This window comes from Amphiura filiformis, chromosome 13 (genome assembly GCF_039555335.1).
Source record: "Amphiura filiformis chromosome 13, Afil_fr2py, whole genome shotgun sequence".
In the NCBI taxonomy this organism is placed as follows: Eukaryota; Metazoa; Echinodermata; class Ophiuroidea; order Amphilepidida; family Amphiuridae; genus Amphiura; species Amphiura filiformis.
In genome coordinates, this window is record NC_092640.1 from 53273234 (window position 1) to 53294833 (window position 21600).

Consider the following 21600-nt stretch of genomic DNA (forward strand, 5'->3'; position numbering starts at 1 on the left):
CCACCACAGAATCCTGACACTGGCGCTGATGATATAGTGGATGAAGCAGAAGCAGGGTCAGGCAAGTAGCTCAATCAAAAGTTGTTTACTGTATTTAAATATTTTAAAAAAGCCAAGTCACAGCGTGATTTATAACTCAGTTTCAAAACCAATCTTATGTGTGGACACTGGCGAAGCGGTCCAAGACTTTGCCTCATAATTGTGTGGTGCAGTAGCTCAAGGTGTTTTTTTTACATTTTAACGAAATTTGGCCGAAAATCTGCTGTAAAATCAATGTTCAATTTCAACTTTCCGATTTTCGATCGCACCACAACTCCGAAATTGAAATGCTAGATGTAGCCTGTATTCCAGCTAAACTTAGCCTGAATACTTCCAAGGTCAGAGTTTAAAAATTGGCATTGTTCAATTGATCAAAAATAAAATCAAAAAATGATTAGATTTCAAACTCCCACATAAGACAAATCTGTTTTTTTTTTTTGGCCTAAGTGACATAATGTTGAAATGTTCTATACATTATTTGAAAACAGATGATGAATCGGATGACGGTGGAGGATGGGAAGAGGTCAAGAAAAAGAAACCGAAAACACCTCCAGCAGAGAAACCAAAATCAAAATTTGCAAAAGGGGTAAGTCATCCTTAATGCCTTCTTAAATAACATAGACATGAGATATGCCAATATGTGCGTATTTCCACCAAAAATGTGTGTATGACATCATTATAGGGTGTTATGTTAAAGCTGAGATGTTCTTGTTGCCCGTGAAAAAAATCACTTGAATTTTGTTTACGTGATGTGTAAGATATCCCACAATGCAATGGGTCAAGAACCCATTTTGAGAGGTGAAACGCTTACAAAATACGGGTTGAGTTAAAAAAGTGAAATTTGTGAAAAACTGACACTGTCGATCTATGTGCAAAAAAGATAGATTAAATTTAAAGAGTGTTGCTCCATCACCAAACAGTTCAAATAACCCCATCTATTGCACGGACTTGGCAATAGCTCGTTCTTTTAGGCCCTTGGCGCATGTATTTTCAATTTTAAAAAAAAAAAACCTTTCGTAAACCAATTTTTCATGAAATTGAGGGCTATCAAATAATGGCTAAAAATGCGTTCTTGTCCAAAAATGTGTTGCTTTTCCTGTTTCCATAGAGTGATGATGAGGGTGACGATTTGGATGATTCAACAGACTGGGGATCAGAATCCGAAGAATCGTCTTCCAGTGATGAAGCCCCAGAGGCCGGGGTGCTTACTGCTGCGTATTTCTTAAAAAAGTAAGTGAGATTTGACAGATCTATAACTGGGATATAAATCTTCCGGAAATTTGTCCATAAAAAAAAAATTCCGGAAATGTAAAAAAAAAAAAAAAATTTTTCTTTTTTTTTTTTTTTCATTTCCGAATTGGATGATGATAATTCGTCATAAAAAGAGCCAAAAAACATCTTTTTTAGGATGGGGGTGATACCCTGCAGCGTATTCCCCGGACAAACCCCTTGAAATGTTCAATAACGCATGCAAGCCCGCGTCCACCTGTCCAAGGACCAGATGGATTTTCAGGAAATGGATATGTTGCCCATTTACATCCCTGCTATAATATTTTGGTATAATCTTGGTGTCTAATAATGGTTGTCGAGTGCATATACCTTGGAGGAAACTGAAAATATAACCTGTCAAGCAGCTTAAAATTTGGTACGTAGGTTTTAGTCGATTAAATTGGGAAAGTAGACAATATTCAATCAAGCTCAACCCATATAAGGCAATAATTAGACTTCTAGATCTGTGCATTGGTTGTTAGCAATGCGAGTTTGAGCACGGCCCAGGCTTGGCTTGAGATTGCAAATAGGCACTATTGACTTTGTTGTCAATGTTCCATGAGCAATGACCATACAGTCTGTCCACTTAGAAGTACAAACCAAATCTGTGGCATCGGGGGTCGATGCTTTGCGTCATGCGCGACTCGACGCGTAAAGAGCGTGGTGCACAAATCGCGCAGCAGTTGGTGCGCCAAAGAGGCATTGCACTGAAATAATTATTCTCATACCTCCAGTTTCCGTGGTCTATTTACTTTGTACTTCTATGTGGACAGACTATAGTAACTTAGTAAAGTGTAGAAAAGTTTGCATGAGGTATTTAGCCCGATTTCACCATGCACCATTATGCTAAGGCATGATTTTCTACTGTGAATCCTTAAACTGTAAAAGTGGACATTTTTGTGTGATTAATTTTTCGTGCTTTGCCAATTTTGAACTGTTTCCCTTGTTGTTAAATTCGCGATACTAAGTTTCCTTACATTGGCCTATCCACAAAAGGAATATATTTGTGCGTTGTTATTTTTGTGGTAGCAGCTTGGAATGCAAAAAGCGCAAAAAAAAATGTAGCGCGAAAATTTCCACTTTTACAGTGCATTGTAATGAGTGACACCACATTCGAAGAGTTCAAATGCAAAAGCTCATAAACGCCATTTTCAAACTTTTTGCATTAAGGCCACCAACATCTGCCCTATAACGCTAGTGACGTCATTGCCCGGCAGTATGCACACGAATTATGGCAATTTCTATTGTTCTTTGCCCAGCAGTGTGCGTACGCATCACAGTTTGCTTTAGGACGTGCATTTTAAATTGCCCACCACATTTCATATAGTACAAGAAAGCCATTGAACAGTGTAGTAGTTATTTCAAGCATCCCTCGTCTTTGTTGATGTCAAGTGGTCTATATTTTTTAAACTATGATAAAAACGGCACATATTTTCTTATTATGTGCTCTATATTTATCGAGTTTTATTTGCCAATACCTCAAATTGAAACAAATTTGACATCGGTTTTTGCATCTTAATTTGTCATTTACACATTACTAAGCTGAATTTTCTTTTGGTGGCACTCTTTTATCTCAGGACATCAGGTGCTGACAAAGCTACGACACGTAGGGATCAACGTCGTAAAGAACGTCAGAAGGCGATGAAGGAAGAAGAGGAGGAGGAAGACGATGAAGGATGGGAGGAAGTCAAAGGGGGCGCTTCGGCCCATGGACATGGGGTAAGTAGCAATGACTGGGAAAAAGTGGTGTCCAGGAAGTACCATCCAGGGAAGTTTGGGATTTTGGGTGGGAATCTGCTTCCGTAAATACCGAAATACTGTAATCATCAGTTTATAATAATCCCACTGGTTTTGTAAGGAAGACCAGAAATTACCAAATTCTAGCATGAATACACAGAGTATAGTCTTGTCCTTCTTACAATGTAAGCTTTCACTGCTTGTGGCTTTTCGGCTTGATATTTATTTTACAGCATTCCCTCTTCATAAACATAAAACATTATACCTGTTGTTTGTAAACAGTTTCTAATGCATATTAGACCAATTTACCTTAATTTCTAGGCATAACCATTCAACTAATGACATTGAAGTTGAGGTTTCCCAAAATTAAAGATATTTTTAACATTGTTGACATTTTTTCCAAGTTACTATTGTTTGCTTTTCTTGGTTTCACAGGAGAAAGCGAAAATGTTTGCTAAAGACACAGAGATCAACCATGATGCTGTGCTTAAGAAACTAATGGAGATTATCGCCGCAAGAGGCAAGAAAACAACCAATCGTAACAACCAAATAGGTAGGTCACCAGTTCCATTCCTTGATTGTTACATATTTTTTTTTGTTATTTTTTTTTTTTTCTTTTTTTTTTTTTTTATATTTTTCCCTCTTCCTCATTCTCCTCCTCTTCCTTTTCCTTTTCTCCTTTTCTCTTTTCTTCTTTCCTATCTGCAATTTGCTGTAGAAGTGACGTAATAATCGGATTATAAAAGATTAATACAAATTTTTGAATATATCGCCCTGCACTACAAGCAGGTTGCGCTCATCATCCATGTCTGCCCGCAATCATAGATTGAATACAATACCAAGTGCTCTTTTACTAATCTTACAGGTGCGAGTGATCAGCATGATATGACTATTCTATAGAATTACGATACAGGTCTTTATCCCTGTTTTTTGACATCTATGGTTCAATGCATAGGTACCGTGTGAACGTTGCAGTGCAGGGCGTTATATTCAAAATTGTATTCATCTATTGCTATGGCAGTTAATCTGATTAATTACGTCACTTTTAGATAGGGGCTTCTTTCACTAAACCCTCAATACCATGTTTTGCATTGAAATCTTCTTACTCAACTTTTCAACCTGTCTTCCTGTAGGTTTGTTACAAGAACTGCGTAAGATTGCCAGTCAGCATAATCTTGGTCCAGCCATAGACTTGAAGGTCATGTTCAACATTGTGGCGGCCATCTTTGATTATAACCCCAACGTGGCTACATGCATGAAACCAGAAATGTGGGAAAAGTAAGTACTTGTTGTAAGTTGAATTAAAGTTTTAACTTCAACACTACACTATTTTTCGCTCACCTGGAACGTTTTCACTAGTCCGACTTTGATTGATTTTATCTACCACTACATATGAATATCCACTTGTATATTTGTTGTAAGTTATTTAGCAATCTTCTTCAGTGCAGTGATTTTTAGCAGGACTCTCACATACTCTGGAATTTAGTACTGTATGGTAATTGAAATACCAGAGGAAAAGCCTAAAGTTATTGAATGCATCTCAAAGGGAAATTTTGAAAGCAGAGATGGTAAAAATAGAGAACTGTTTGTTCATTATAGTTGGATGCTATAGGTAGGCTCAATGTGTGTTGTCTTATGTTGTTGGTCTGAAACTTTGTGATTCAGTTAAACAGTCATAGAATGTTAAACATTGGAAGGTATGTGGGAACGATGTTGCGGGTTGCAGGCCTAGTAATCCGTGGCAGGGCGGGCGAATCCATTTGGATTCTCGCAAGAGAATTTTGCAAGAATCCCTGATTCGTGCAAATCTACATCCCGCTGCACGATGATTGAAAAAATATTGTCCTCATACGGTCATGACAATCTGATTTAGTCATCCGGCTCTGACGAACGAAACATCGGCACGCAACCGATGGCTGTTTTTCCTGTTAAAAAGTCCTCTCAAATCAGTATTATTGTACAAATTATTAATGATTTAAGTAAATTATACTATAATTCGCCATTTTAGGGGTTCAGTTGCTTAAATAATGAAGTATAAATAGTCAAACCGGGAATCAAATTTTTTTCTTTCTTTCTGTACACTGCCAATGTACTATGTGAATCCATATAGATTTGCCCGGTTGATGTTTTACGAGAATCTTTGCTCGAATTGATTCACGGATTCGTGTCGGATTTCTGAGCCTGGGTTGAAAGTGTGATAGAATAGTTGTTAAGCTCACCTTACAGCATAATAATAAATTCAGCATAATCAAACTTTTCTCTTTTTTCTCCCATTTGTGTATCATCAGGTGTATGAGTACCATCCAAGAAGTTCTGGACATTCTGTTTTCTCATGACGATATGACCATATCTGAACACGTGCCAGATGATGAAGAAAGCTATGTAGTAAGTGACAGTTTAAAAGTAGCTGGAGTAGTCAAAACCATTTTGATATGAGAGTGAAAAAATTTTGAGTGATGGACCTCATTTGAGGTAGAAAACATCATGTGTTATAATTGGAACACCCACCTTAAACGCTTACGCAGAATAGTTAATATTAACCTATATTTACTTAAAGGGGAATATTGGAATGTCATCTTTCCCTGGGTAAGATCTGACAGTAGGCCAGACCATGGCCAGAGGGTAACATGAGTAGGTTTCTTTCACCTTGAAGGCAAGGATAGTCTCGCAAATATGTGCTAACTTTCCCCTAGGCCATCCAATATGCCATGAATTAGTAGGACTACAACTGGTATCTACTGGTCAGTTTATTCTCCTATTTCCACATCTGTTTTTTTATGTGCGTCTTTAATAGATGTAAATATGTTGGAGCAGAACAAAAGTGAAGAATTGTACATCGTTCTGTGATTTTGTTCTCAAGAGTTGTAACCATTTTTGTAGTTGAGCGAGGTATGATGAAGGATGATACATTCAGGAGTTGCACTAGGATAAGTTTTGCGCATATTTTTTTTCCATTTTCGTGCTAGAAATTTCGCGGTTTGATGAAGCAAAGGCGTTTTCTGGCGCGCATCATTTTTGGGAATTTACATTCCGAGCATTATTGTTATCCATACCAAATTCCAGTTATCCATGCTGTTGTTGGTAATGATTGCCGCGATCTCGTTTAATTTAACAACACAGTGTGTGGTCTTGCAAGATTTGATCTCGCTAAACCACACTTAGAGCATGGTAAACCACACCTAGAACATGTCTAGCGAGATTTATCTCACTAAATCACACTTAGAGCGAGATCGCAAAACTGGAAATCAGCTTGACCAAGTTTGGCCGCTTTAGGAAAAACCCTTGCTCACATCATTACCGTCACCATTGTTTATAAACTTGAGTACAAATCGGCATAATTTTCAAAATAAAGAGAAAAAATCAAACAAAACAAATGCAACTATACAATGAAAATTATGTTCAGGAGATGACAAATTTATTCAAGGGGAATAATGTGTGATAAATTCTGCATGGGGTGTGCAGGTAGTAGAGGTGTTAAAAAAAGGGTTGCAGAATATGTCACCATTGTAAATTACTAAAACCCCTTGAAATCCCTTATTTTTTAGAATGAGGGGGGTGTTTAAGGGGTTTTAAAACCCGTCACTTATACCCTAGTGCGCCCCCTGGATACATTTGAATATTATTGGATGTATCCAAATGACGTTTTGTGATTTTTTTTGTAGGAGGCACCCTACAAAGTAAGAGGCTGTATTCTGACTGTGGTTGAGAGAATGGATGAAGAATTCACGAAAATCCTCCAATCGACAGACGCCCACGCCACAGATTACATAGACAGGTAAATTGTATGGAGGGGCAAGAAGGCCCTATCTGTAATAGCTGCCAGGTGTCATATCTGTACAATATAGAATGTAGAAGTTGTCATGATGTCTATAGACGGATCCGTCGAGCCACATTCCTACACCTCACTGGCGGCCATAGCAGGGGGCCTTCCATCCATTTTACGCGACGCTAGTATCACAAGGCGTGCATCGTTAACCGCTCTCGTGACATAGTGCAAGTAGGCGTCTTGGATCGTAATCCAAACGAACTAAGCTAGTTTGGCGCGGATGGCCCCCAGCTATGGCCGACGTAATCCTGACCATCACTTGGCTCGCCGGATTCATCTATAGGGCAGCTATTAGAGATGAGGCTTTCAAAAACTGGACATTTTGCATGCAAAACAATTTTGTAGTTCAAGAAAATTTTATCCATGGAACAAAATGTCACAGCTATCATCACTGCTCTAAGCAGTGAAGTCCCTTCACACAATTCTTCCAACAAATGCTTTAAGCATATTTTTAACATTATTAAAAAAGGGGGGGAGAGAATTAAATTTCTTTAAGGTAATAGTGCACCGCCAAACGAATGTGCACGGCAACTTCAAGACTTCATTTGTTTTGGCCTTATCATGATTATTCATGAAGGGGAGTACATATTTTTGCTGGACAAAACCAAGTGAATTTTTACCCACTACAATTATTCTGTTCTTCGCATCAGAGACTTCATCAGGTATGACTGGTATGGTCGGTTATGTGATCCACTTTTGCAGGAACCTAGTTTCTGGTACTCCTAAAGTTCTGGGCCTGGTACTAAGAGCTGAGGAAGTATGTGCCCTCCTCTCTGTTCATGGTATTGCTCCCTCTTCTTATTTCCATAGCTTCCTGCACTTTATGACTATTAATGAGCTCATTTGCATATTTGGCCTACATTGTCATTAATCCACTCTGCAGCTTTAACGCAATCACCGATTACCTTCATTATTATGTCTTCAGAATCTTGCATCCTATACCTATACCTTTGTACATAACCTTGCTGTCCGATAAATTTGTGTATCGGTCGCCTGGAGCTACAGGGTTTTTTCATATCTGTAGCCTCTTCATAGAGTGCATAGTTCATATACTTTATGTACAAAAGTTACCATGTATGTATGTCTCTTTTGGTGTGAATTTTTTTTGTGTGTGAATTGTGACATAACATAACACTTTTTTGACCAAAAATTACTTTTTTGACCAAAAATCACATTTTTGACCAAAAATCACTTTTTTGACCAAAAAACACGTTTTTGACCAAAAATCACTTTTTTGACCAAAAATCACATTTAAATCACATTTGACCAAAATCACATTTTTAAGCAAAAATCATGTTTTCTATTAAAAATCATGTTTTTTACTAAAGAGCATGTTTTTGACCAAAAAATCATGGTTTTGGCCAAAAAAAGATTCTGAAGACATAATAATGATAAAATTGGACGGATACTTTCGCATGATACCTGAATTTATCGTTCTCGCTAGAGTTTTCAAATATCACGCTCGACTTCGGTCTCGCGTGATATTTGAAAAACTCTAGCTCGACCGACAAATTCAGGTATCACACTCAATCTGTCCAATTTTATATCAAACTTGGTACGGTGATAGGATATGGTGGCCTGATGTGCTAAATAGTTTTGTCATTTTATTTACATATTTATGAATATTAATGAGCTCATTTGCATATTTAGCCTTCATTTCCATTAATCCACTCTCCAGCTTAAACGCAATCACCGATCAACTTCATTATTATGTTTTCAGGGTTATTAGGAGTTAAGAAAACCTAAAATGATAATATTGGATGGCTTATTTCGCATGATACCATAACATATCGGATTCGTCATACAAATATCGAACTCGCCGTTGGCTTGTCCGATATTTTTATGACTCATCCGATATGTTATGGTATCATGCTCAACCATCCAATATTATATCAAACTTAGTATTGTGATAGTATATGGTGGCCTCATGTGGTGTATAGTTATGTGGGGCCACCTTAATTACGAACCGCGTAATTCTAGTTATACCCCAGGATCTTTGATTTGTTACTACTCACATTGTTTATCACGTGATTTTCCCAAGCATATATGGATGAAAGTTATTCTTACAGCTCCAGAGAAATAAGACCTGGGAATGGGGCATGTTTGAACCTGATAACATTCAGGACATACATATGTGCAAACAGACACAGTACACACAGTAATCACACAAATTATTTTTTAGGGAGTTCAATATATATATAATATATATTTTCATTTTAAATCATTTACAAACACAGTCAAGCCATATAAATAATACAACAACACTACAATGACTATGTTACTATAATACACCTACATTATAACACATGATTAACTCAAGTGATGAGTATGAGTAATGACCTCATGCTTAGAATATAATTATGGACACTACAATGAATACATTACTACAATACACTTATATTGAATTACAACACAAGCCACACATGAACTCTAGCTTAAAATATATTGGACACTACAATGACTACATTACTATAATACACATATATTAAATTACAACACAAGTTACACATGATTAATTCAAGTGATGAGTATGAGTAATGACCTCATGCTTAGAATATATTGGACATTACAATGACTACATTACTATTACACATTGTACTGAATGAATTACAACACAAGTTACACGTGATTAATTCAAGTGATGCATATCGAGGGTTGACAAACAGAAGGCCTTAACTCACTTTTGGCCATTTTGAGATTTTGGTACCAAAATAATCTGTAAATCCAAAAATAATACCCACAGATTCTTAAAATCATAAGCCTTAACTCAATTCAACTTCCTATTGCATCTATAGCACAATAATACTTGGTCACATCTCAATGCAAAATATTCTTTTTACTCATTTTTCTCAAAAAGGCACTTTTTGAGTTAAGGCCTTCTGTTTGTCAACCCTCGGTATGAGTAATGACCTCCAGCTTAGAATATATTGGACACTACAATGACTACATTACTATAATACATATTGATCTACAACACAAGTCACACATGATTTACTTGAGTGATGAGTATTAACAATGACCTCTTGCTTAAAATATATTAGACCAATAAAATATTGTCACAGACCCCAGCTTGAATTGGAACCTTTTACATTTTTAGCCTTAAAGGCATATTCACAGATTTTTGGAGTCTGACATTTTGAGAATGTTTTGATTTCATTGCATGGTACAATCATAATTTAACATGAAACAAGAAATAAAACAACATGTTTATTTTGACAAAACAGCATGGTTTGTGAAATTTGTAAGATCTGATTTTTTTCACTACTCAAAAAACTTTGTAGATAGGCCTGCAAAAGGTTTGTGCTATTTTGTGTGAATAATGCAGTGGATCTCAATTATATTTGCTTGTGGGCCAAAAGATGATCTCCTGGCTCCCTCCTCACATATCTGAAGGTAGGGGTCATAATTGAGCTCCCTTAAGGGATCTAAAATGAGCGTTTATTGCGTTTCGACAGTATTTTTTTGTGGGACATGAGAGCACCTCAGACCTATCGGTGCATTCTGAATCTGAAGCATGTCTTTCTGATATCAAATAATTTTCATTTTTGAAAATCACAATATAATACAAATTTTATGACAAATTATAAAATTTGATATTTTTCAAATTTTTGATATATAACAGTCCTCGAAGTAAATTATATAAATCTAATGATATTCTTAAAGTGTATGTAGCAGGGAGGAAAAGCCGACGGTCAATTGACAATTTTGACCTTTCATATTGAAGATATGGATTTTTTTCCCCAAAAGACATATTTTTTTGGGGTGTTTTGGGAAAAAAAATCCATAGCTGCAATACGAAAGGTCAAAATTTTCGATTGATCGTCGGGTTTTCATCCCACCTACATACACTTTAAGTATAAATCATCAGATTTATAAAGTTTACTTCAAGTACTGTTAAATATCAAAATATCAATTTTAATGATTTGCCATAAAATGTGTATTAAATTGCGAATTTCAAAAATCAAAATTATTTGATATCAGAATGACATTCTTCAGTATTCAGAATGCAATTCGATATGTCTGATGTCCTCTAATGTCCCACAATAAATACTGTCAAAACGTTCATACCCCAGCCCTTAATCATGTTAATAGTGCAACATGATACATAAATGAATACTCTATATATGTCCTGTACCATTTAATGCTCAAGATTAAAGAAACAAGGAGGAAGCCGGGTGATCATCTTTTTTACGGTTACATTAATGACTTTTCCCACCCCAGGGGATACATTGAGGGCATCTTATACCCGCTAATGTAATGTATAGACCCAAACACATGTCACATACACAAACCCACCCCAATATGTGACTTGACCTTGACCATGGTGACGTTTGAAAAATGGCTTCAAAATCCAAATTTTGGCCTCCATTTTTCTCCCTCCCCTCACGATTTGTGGGTGATGGCTGATATTTGTAATGAGTGAATTTTGTCTGGAGCTTAGGGAACAATTGATGTAATGAAAGAAGAAGCACAAATTATCAATAATATTATCATCATATCTATGTTTTCAAAAATGCTGATATATTCATCTGATCCTTTAATTCTTTTGCGGAGTGTATGACTCCAATGGCTATGTCACTGGGGTGAGGGTAGAGGGGCAATGACAATTAGGGCAGAAAAGTAAACCTTGACCTGTTGTAGAGTAGATAATGCCTACTAAATAAACTGGGTACACTTGCCTAGGGGGTTTGAATCCCAGACTGGCTTAGTAATAATATTGTGCTGTACATCTGTCTTCAACAATCATGAATCAAAGCTTTGTTTCTGCAATTGGAACAGTTTGTGTATTTCTTTTATTTCTCTCTCTCGATCTAAATGATTTGACACTATCTGGCCTATTGCATACAAAAATGGATTCACGGCTGAATTGATTGGTAAGGCAAATGCTATGACCCATGCATATGCTGTTGGGGACAATTTGCATACTCTGTTTGGACAAGAATGCCCAGGATTATTATCGGCTACCAGCATGTGTGATCTGTAAGAATGATGATTCCCTTTTTCAATGTCATTTTCACTTCTCTCCTCCAACTTGAGTTGCTCATTCTGAAATTAGCTACAGTGCGTGTGTACATAACAATAACAAATGTAGAAATGTAGCAAATTGCTATACTGAATGCAACAAAAAAAGTTTACCCCAAGAAATAAACTGATGGAGTAGTATGGTGCAAGGCTGCTTCCAGTTTGGTTGAGGTTTTGAACTGAGACATTGTGTACTCTATCATGGTCAGTTAAAGGAATGTCAACTGGATGCCTTTCTGTGTAAAAATCAATACGTCTTGCCAATGGTAACCCAATACAAACTTGAGAGAACTCAAAGTCTTCATCACTTAAACCCAATGGTATCGTACTCAGTATAATCGCTATTGCCCAAATTGTCATGGTTGCAATTACCCTGGATATGCGAGTAGGTAGCAAACCTTGCCTGTTTAATCTGAAATTTTGAAATATCCAGAACCTATCAAAACTAATCAGTGTCAAGAAGAGTAAAGATGCTTCACTTGATAAAACAGATAACACAGCAGCAAATTTACATAGTGAACTCAACCTCCACTTTTCAGCATGTAATGGAAAGTATGTTCCATACTGTTTGTCAACTACACCAAGAATCAGTAAATAGAATCCCATGAGTAGGTCTGCACCAGCCAGATTAACAATGAGTATTTTTTGTTTTATTTCATCCTGTTTTGTATTTCTTAGCTGCATACATCCCCATATTAGAACTGCTGTATTTGAAACTATTGTGCACAACCCGATTAGCCATACTGTGAGCCTGATCACTTCTCTATATAGTAGTGGTTCACATGACAAGTATGGAGACATATCTTCCTCAGCAGCACACAGAGGACCTTTATCTTGATGAATGATACAGTTACAAACTGCTGGAGAATCAGCGGATATTATTGTGTTATTTCCTAGTTCACTAAAGGAATCATGTGTTAACTTTCCAAGAGGATTTAACGTAAGGTTAACCAATTGCAAGTTTGACATATTTATGAAAGCATCTTTGTGGACATACACAAGTTTGTTATCATTGCACTGTAACCAGAGTAAGCTAATTAAATGTTGAAATAAGAAAGACTCAAGCTGTGTTAATTCATTTCCATCTAAGCTAAGAATCTCCAGATTTGATAATCCCAGGAACATGTCTTTGCTTAGCCAAGTCAGCTTATTGTAATGAAGCCACAACTGTGTCAAGTTGCCCAGATTCTTGAATACTCCAGATTCTATAGTTGTCAGAGAGTTATTGCTCAGTTCCAACCTTTGCAATCCAATTAATTTAAAAAACAATCCAGAATGAAGAGTTGAAAATAAATTTTTATCAAGCGTAAGTATGACCAACTGTGACAGATCATTAAATGTGCCAAGTTCAATCATTCTGAATTGATTTGTATGCAATGATAAGATTGACAATTTAAGCAAATCTTGGAAAAGGCTGACATCAAGTTCTGTCAGTTGATTCTCATACAGCCATAATTCAGTCAAATTGCCAAGACTATCAAATATACCAGGTTTTAATTCTCTTAGTTGGTTTGTATGCAGATCTAAGATAGACAATTTATGCAAACCGTGGAAAAGGCCGACATTGAGTTCTGTCAGTTGATTCTCATACAGTTCTAAGTCAGTCAAATTACCAAGACTATCAAATATGCCAGGTTTTAATTCTCTTAGTTGGTTTGTATGCAGTGATAAGATTGACAATTTATGCAAACCTTGGAAAAGACTGATACTGAGTTCTGTCAGTTGATTGTCATACAGTTCTAAGTCAGTCAAATTACCAAGACTATCAAATATGCCAGGGTTTAATTCTCTCAGTTGGTTTGTATGCAAATATAAGAGAGACAGTTTATGCAAACCTTGGAAAAGACTGACATTAAGTTCTGTCAGTTGATTGCCATACAGCCATAATTCAGTCAAATTGCCAAGACTATCAAATATACCAGGTTTTAATTCTCTTAGTTGGTTTGTATGCAAATATAAGAGAGACACTTTATGCAAACCTTGAAAAAGGCTGACATCAAGATCTGTCAATTGATTCTCATACAGCGATAATTTAGTCAAATTGCCAAGACTATCAAATGTGCCAGGTTTTAATTTTCCCAGCTGGTTTGTATGCAAATATAAGAGAGACAGTTTATGCAAACCTTGGAAAAGGCCGACATCAAGCTCTGTCAGCTGATTCTCATACAGTGATAATTCAGTCAAATTACCAAGACTATGAAATATGCCAGGTTTTAATTCTCTTAGTTGGTTTGTATGCAGATGTAAGATTGACAATTTATGCAAACCTTGGAAAAGGCCAACATCAAGTTCTGTCAACTGATTCTCATACAGCCATAATTCAGTCAAATTGCCAAGACTATCAAATATGCCAGGTTTTAATTCTCTCAATTGATTTGTATGCAATGATAAGAGATACAATTTATGCAAACCTTGGAAAAGGCCAACATCAAGTTCTGTCAGTTGATATTCATACAGCCATAATTCAGTCAAATTGCCAAGACTATCAAATATACCAGGTTTTAATTCTCTTAGTTGGTTTATATGCATATCTAAGATAGATAATTTATGCAAACCTTGGAAAAGGCTGACATCAAGTTCTGTTAGTTGATTCTTATACAGCCCTAATACTGTCAAATTGCCAAGACTATCAAATATGCCTGGTTTTAATTCTCTTAATTGGTTTACATGCAATGCTAGGATAGACAGTTTATGCAAACCTTGGAAAAGGTTGACATCAAGTTCTGTCAACTGATTCTCATACAGCAATAATTGAGTTAAATTGCCAAGACTATCAAATATGTCACGTTTTAATTCTCTCAGTTGGTTTGTATGCAACACTAAGATGTACAATTTATGCAAACCTTGGAAAAGGCTGACATCAAGTTCTGTCAGTTGATTCTCATATAGCCATAATTCTTTCAAATTGCCAAGACCATCAAATATGCCCGGTTTTAATTCTTTTAGTTGGTTTGTATGCAACTGTAAGATAGACAATTTATGCAAACCATGGAAAAGGCTGACATCAAGTTCTGTCAGTTGATTCTCATATAGCCATAATTCAGTCAAATTGTTAAGACTATCAAATATCCCAGGTTTTAATTCTCTTAGTTGATTTGTATGCAGTTCTAAGATGGAGAGTCTATGTAAGCCTTGAAATAGGTTGACATCAAGCTCAGTTAGTAGATTCTCATGCAGATCTAACACTATCAAATTCGCAAGAGTATCAAATATGGGAGGAGTCAGCCCTGATAGAACATTTCTCCCTAAATAGAGTTGCTGCAGGGACTGAAGACTTGAAAATATGCTGTGTGGTAAACTTCCTATTGTATTCCCAGTGAGGTCAAGTATTTGCAATGCATCAAGACCATGAAACACCCCACCAATTATTTTGATCTTGTTATATGAGAGAAATAGGTATTGGATTGGGGGAAGGCTTTCAAATGCTCCAGAAGAAATGTGGACCATATTTCTTCTTGAAATATTTAATGCACTAGGAACAGATGGGTCATAGATTTGTTCATATATCAGAAGTGTACGAGTGTTTGTTGATGCTGATGGACAACTGATTTCAATGGTGATTTTATGATAAATGTTGCTTTGGCATTGAGAGGGAAGGGTAGGCATTTCTGAAATGTATACATAGCTATAGTCGGGTATAGGACCCAATGAATTAAAATCATAGTGTCTCTTGTATATACTGTTCAATTCATTATTGGTGGCAAAAAGTGATCAAATGATATAATCGATGGGCTCCCAGTGAATACACTATCATAACTTTCTAACATAGTACAATAATTATACATATTTTTGTTACACCAAGAGTGTTCAAAATCAAGTCCATCTGTGTGGTTCTTATATATGCTTTTATCTTTCATTGAATTAATCGATATGTTCATGGTAGTGGATGTCCTGACATTAATCACAAAGTTCTTACTAGTGAATCTGATGCTGCAAGGTGTTGCTTGTTCTCTGAAGGCTACAAGATCTTTGTCACCCCAACATTCCTCCTGCTCATATGTCTTGATGTACAAATAGTCGCTGAATGTCCAGTTGTATGATTGTATGATATCCAGTTGTAAACCTGTCTCTGATGGAGCAGTCACGGTTATGTTGCATGGATCTGACACATGTGTATTGATGAGTACTGATGAAACTTGGGTCAGGTCTATGTGGGTCAGATTGAAACAGCGAATAGTTTCATTTCTGAAATACAAAAGAATATAAAATTTCCATGGTATTTTCAACATTTTGTCCTCCTTTTCTACCATAACTTATTTAGACATTGGCTCCTTAGTCTTCCATCTTTTGTAATTTTGTTCCGTAGCTGGTTAAAAGAAGCTAAAACTCATTGTGTATCGTTACGTATCTCACGCTAACCAAATTGGTGCATTGTAAGGGGTTGACAATGAAATCGCAACTCACTATCAGGCCTAGAAATCTGTGGCAGTTCGGGTGAATCCATTTGGATTCTCGCAAGAGAATTTTGCGAAAATCCGTGATTGGGGCAAATCTACCTCCTGCTCCCGCTGCACAATGATTGAAAAAAATACTGCCCTCACACAGTCTGATTTAGAGTTTTGGAATTGAATCTAATACTGGAACTTACTTTTTTTGCAACTTTTGCTATGTTGAGTCTGGAACCACCAGACGTCATCAGGCAACTGACCCGCTGGACTGGTCATGTGATAGACGGCTAGGTATCGTCCTGATGGCCCGGTGCCATGCATGAGATAAATTAAAGCATGTGACCAGTCCAGTGGGTCAGTTGCCTGATGAAGTCTGGTGGTTCCAGACTCAACATAGCAAAAGTTGTAAAAAAAGTAAGTTCCAGTATTGGAACGTAAGTTCGTTCCAGCTCGGGCAGCTAAAGCTAAAGCTGCCCTCGCGAAGTAAACCACGCAGAAGCACCGGACGCGAGTTGTTAAACGGTGAGGAACAACGGTGAAACATGATTGAATCCCTTTCAACAACGAAAAGAAGCTAAATATTGTATAATTCACGATTATTTTACGAGGAATGTCAGTTAATCATTGCCGCTCAGCCTTACAAAAACTTCGATGATTTCTCTTTTGATATCAGCAATAAAACTACAGAATAAAATGGCAATGTTTAGCCGCTACCTGAAAATACTGAATTCAACTTGTAAGCTGGCATACGCACAAAGGTTCCAGGCATGGCGAATTTTACGGCGCTCTCGCGTAACGCGTAGTCTTGGTCGCGTTCGCGTATACACTACAGTAAAAGTGTGGGTTCATCACGGTTTAACAACGGTTGGCTCCTGTACAAAGGTATAGGAAGAGTTGTTGAAATCCTTGTGGTCGATTTAAAAAAAAAAGTGTCTTTGTACATGATTTTAGGTCCTCTGGTTCAAAACTAAATTTTTCAAGATGGTGCCGGTCACCATCTTGGATTTCTGGGTGAAAATGATGCCGTAATGTCAAACTAATGATTCGGAATCCTTGTGCTCGACATACCCGAAAAAGTGTCTTTCTACATGATTATAGGTGCTCTGGTTCAAAACTTAATTATTTAAAATGGTGGCGGCGGCCATTTTGGATTTTGGCCTCTAGCGAGAAATGCCGGGATTTTCGCGTGGGACATGGGGGCTAATTCAAATCAATCGTCAAACTTTTTAGCCAGAGAATGGTCACGAATTGAGGTTTTTGACTACACTATTGTCTTGTACATTTGAAATGAGCCTACATGTTTGCCTATAATGATAGACTCTAGAAATGCCAACATAAATCATCAAAGAACATTATTTTAAGAATGATTTCAGTATCGAAATCAGTAGGAACAGAAAGCATACGGTGTACACATTCCAGAAAAAATGTAAATTTGTTTGTTCTAGCATTCTGTATCTCCACAAAATTATCACTTTTGTTTCCAAATTCCTATGAAAATGATTCTCAACGCTACACAGAAATTAATATGTTCTACAAATGATATACATTTTAAAAATCGATTTTTATTGTCAAAATCAATATATTATTAATAAATAACAATTTGATGTTTTGCAAAAGTTCATTCTACAAATCATACACTTGAAAACTTGCTTAATTTATTGTTGTTAATGAGTTATGTACATTTTACAAAAGTGTTGTTGTTTCAGCCCTCGAATTAAGGATCTGAAGGCAAGGGGCATGGCAACTTTTTTAGGGCAAGTTGATAATTGCCTTGGATTTTCACTGAAAAGGCAAGGCAGCACGGCGGTTTCTAATATTTCAAGAGGGCAACATGGCAACTGTTGAAAATTTGAAAAGGGCACCAAGGCAAGTGAACAAAACACACACAAACAGGCAGAAAGATGATTTTATAAGGGGCAGGGCTAAGGCACCGGCAAACTTCATTAGAGGGCACGACAAGTGACTGCCTTGGGTAATGGGGATGGGCACCCACGGCAAAATACCATGGGTGCCATGGGTTAATTCGAGGGCTGCCCTCTTTACAACATAACTCAAGAACCACAGGACCTAGAAAAGTATTTGTGTGATATTTGAATTCTTCTACACGCTTTCAAGGAAATGAGCAATGCAATTTTGCCAAAGCTCATTACCATTACGCAAGATGTTGTGAACTACCAATTCGCAACACTTTAAAATAGTGTGTTACCTTAACTGGTGTTGATCAAAGTAATTCTTTGTACTCCATGCATTAGCATATCTTATGGAGCGTGTCTGGAGGACGATTTGAACTAATGACCTTTCGTGCAAGCACTCTATTTGACATAACTTTTACCATTTTACCATTTGTGTGTTTGGTATTTTGTAGGGCAACATGAGTAAATAATAAGAAATCAACATCGCGCCGAGGGCGCATCTCGCATGTAATCGAAGGTCGTTAAAGATAATATGATAACAATAGCTTGACAATAGCTATCAATAATCTGTTTCCAGTCCCTATACACAGACCCTGGGTGTGCATAGAGAATCTGTGTACAGACAGATCACTGTGTGGGTATCATTGTATTAGAGGTGTGTCCAAAAATAAGTTCACACCCTTCAAATCTGAATATATACTGCAGGCCTTATGAGCTCAAAGAGGAATAGCCTTGATTTGCTATGGATAAGCAAGTTTTAATGTCTTTATTGGGCGTATTATCGTGTCTCAACCAGTAATGCCATAGACATAACTGGAATTTTAGGCACAAACTAAAAGTACAATGTACCCTCTCATAAAAATCCCACCCGCAAATAAGAGCACCTACCCTTAATTCCTGTTGGGATTTTCAGAGGAGGGAGCTCTCTATTTGTACATGAAATTTACCCCAAGGCAAAGGAGCCTGTGTGCGCCATTAGGCGATCCGTTATACATTATCTCGATCTCGGGCATTAAATTTTACCGGGTAATGAGAAAAATATGAGCTTTTTATCTGATACCAAAATCTTTAAAAGTAATTTTGTTGACTCACCCATCATATGCCCAAACAGCATTTTGTCCACACCACATGAACTGAAGAAACACAAATACATAGGCCAGGCTTGAGGCAAAGATGTACCTATGTTGGTCGCAATCCCCTGCCATGTTCACTTGAAGTCACAGCTCAGCAAATTTCTTGTGTTGATGTAATCATGTAAGTCACAGGTTATTATTTATAATTGTCTTCACTGCTACGAATCTCCTCTGCAATAGTTCTGTGCTAATGGAAATTGTGCGAATCTAGTTACATATTCCCCCTATCACATCAGGTTAATATTGTTTGAGTGAAGTTCTTGTTGCAAGAATCATCTGCAAGAACTTTGTTAAATAATATGGAACAAAGTCCTTAGTCGTAGTCCAAGAATGTCAATAACTTTCCTTCTCTATTCGATGACTTTATCCAATAAAGTCAGTATCAAGTATTAATGTTACAACAACCAATGGCTGTTAACAATACAAACTTCCAGTGTTCAACAGCGTGTCATTAAGAGCGCCTATTTTTGACACCTGTCGAGAGAGCTAACTTCTGAAGTTGAATCCAATAATGCTTCATGAAAATATGTTCACTAGTTAACTGACAATTTGCTTTTGGATTTATCTTATTGCTACTAGTTCATGAGTACTGCCATATTTTTCCACCATATATCAAATGACGCTAGATATCAATAAAGCTAGACATGTAAGCTTCTGAATCCATATTGAACCCAACAAGGAACTAGTTAATAAATAGTTGCGAAAGAAATACACTTATTTTCTGTTATTTCCCCTTTTGTGCAGGGTTGCCAAAACCTACAGCCCAAACGGTGGGTCAAATCATCGAAAAGTAGCCCCAATTATTTTCTTAACCATTGGTTTCTATTAATTGGATAGGAAGCTGCTGAATGTAAATGGACGCCAATGTCAAAAAGTCACCCAATTTTTTTTCTATACCTTGGGTTTCCATCGACAGAAATAGTCAAAAGTCACAGGGAACTCGTTAAAAGTCACCATTTTGTCTTCCAAATCACGAGTTTGGTAACCAATTCAGTAATTGTATTTGATTGTGTCTGCACTGTCACTCAGCCCTGTTACTGTTGATGTGAACATTTTGTGCCATTTGTTCTTCTTTGCCAATACAACACACCACTATATACCCTGGGCGCATACATTGTTGGTGTCTGTGAATATCCGCCTTCATGTATATTGTCATTAAAAATTGCCTGTCATAAAAATTCCCTTGCATTTTTGTCCACAGCAAACAATTTACTCATATGAATCATGCAGACTAATTTACAATACTAAATACCCCTGGGCTAAATACATTGTTGGTGTTTGTGACTGGTAATGAAAATGATTCAAAATAAACATGATTGGAATTCCCCAGAGATGATTTCTTACTCTTCCCTAATTCCTTTGCAACTTTGTAATAAATAAATTTAGCGATGTTGACTGAATTGGACACATAACGCGTGTGTAACATCCAGCATATCGGGCGATTATCATCAAGGAAACTAAAATCACAAAACTTGATATTTCTTAGACATGTTCCCCAGGCATTAGTGGTTACTACAACTTCTTTGTTCTTTGTTGTGTACAGCACTGATGCTAAGTATTGAGGCTGTGACCTAATTAGTTAATATATTACTTCAATGCCTTTAATGCATGAGGTCCCGGGTTCAGTCCTCGGTGGTGGTAACTTGCTGGGGTATTGACGTGGAAAAAAAATCTTAATGTAATTGGCAACATCTGTAGATTAAATTCAGACTTCTGCTCTCCCATTGGTATATTTACAATAGGGTAAATGAATCATGAGAGTACTCTGTCCTTTGCAGGGGATGTTAAGCCATCGATTCCTTGTACAGGAGTCATATCTTTATATGTAGCTCACAGTCAGTTTCAAAAGAGTAGGGTGTTAACCTTTTACTGTCACAATCCGTCCTGGAGCTGTTTGGATATTAGGGAGTTTTTGATTTCCACAATGGATGGATATGCAACGTTTAAACACCAAACGTTATCGTCGTCGACTTTGCAATGCATCGTCGTTCAAATTCTACAACACACGAAGAGTCTGACATCTGTCTGGGCAATGACGACAATGTTTGGTGTTCTACTGTCGCAGAACCATCCGTCATGGAAATCAAAACTCCCTATTCACAATCCGAGCACTGACATAATGTCCACTGTAAGGTTTCCATCCTTATAGTATAGTATAGTATAGTATAGTATATTTATTAAAACACATTGCAGCCAAATGGCTGAATTACATGGATTTTACAATTTGATTTAAATAGTATAAAAACATCAAATAACATTTTAAAGACACATTT

General features: G+C 36.9%; 2 protein-coding genes across 2 annotated transcripts in view; one reads left to right on the forward strand and one right to left on the reverse strand.

The window, feature by feature from the left end:
• Positions 1-21600, forward strand: part of LOC140168516 (eukaryotic translation initiation factor 3 subunit C-like) — a 154732-nt gene that overhangs the window by 14747 nt on the left and 118385 nt on the right. The window contains 8 exon segments of the mRNA XM_072191919.1: positions 10-61; positions 528-625; positions 1148-1269; positions 2886-3027; positions 3481-3598; positions 4179-4323; positions 5334-5430; positions 6708-6820. Coding sequence (XP_072048020.1) covers positions 10-61; positions 528-625; positions 1148-1269; positions 2886-3027; positions 3481-3598; positions 4179-4323; positions 5334-5430; positions 6708-6820 — 887 coding nt within the window.
• On the reverse strand, positions 11924-19953 carry LOC140168736 (uncharacterized). The gene is made up of 2 exons (XM_072192145.1): positions 19287-19953; positions 11924-16078 (listed from the first exon to the last, which is right to left on the reverse strand). The coding sequence occupies exon 2, from the start codon at positions 15497-15499 to the stop codon at positions 11924-11926; it is 3576 nt and encodes a 1191-aa protein (XP_072048246.1). The 5' UTR covers positions 15500-16078; positions 19287-19953.

Bases quoted from the DNA above. Each gene is read 5' to 3' on its own strand.
- LOC140168736 (XM_072192145.1), bottom strand. From the start codon at position 15,499: ATGCCTACCCTTCCCTCTCAATGCCAAAGCAACATTTATCATAAAATC.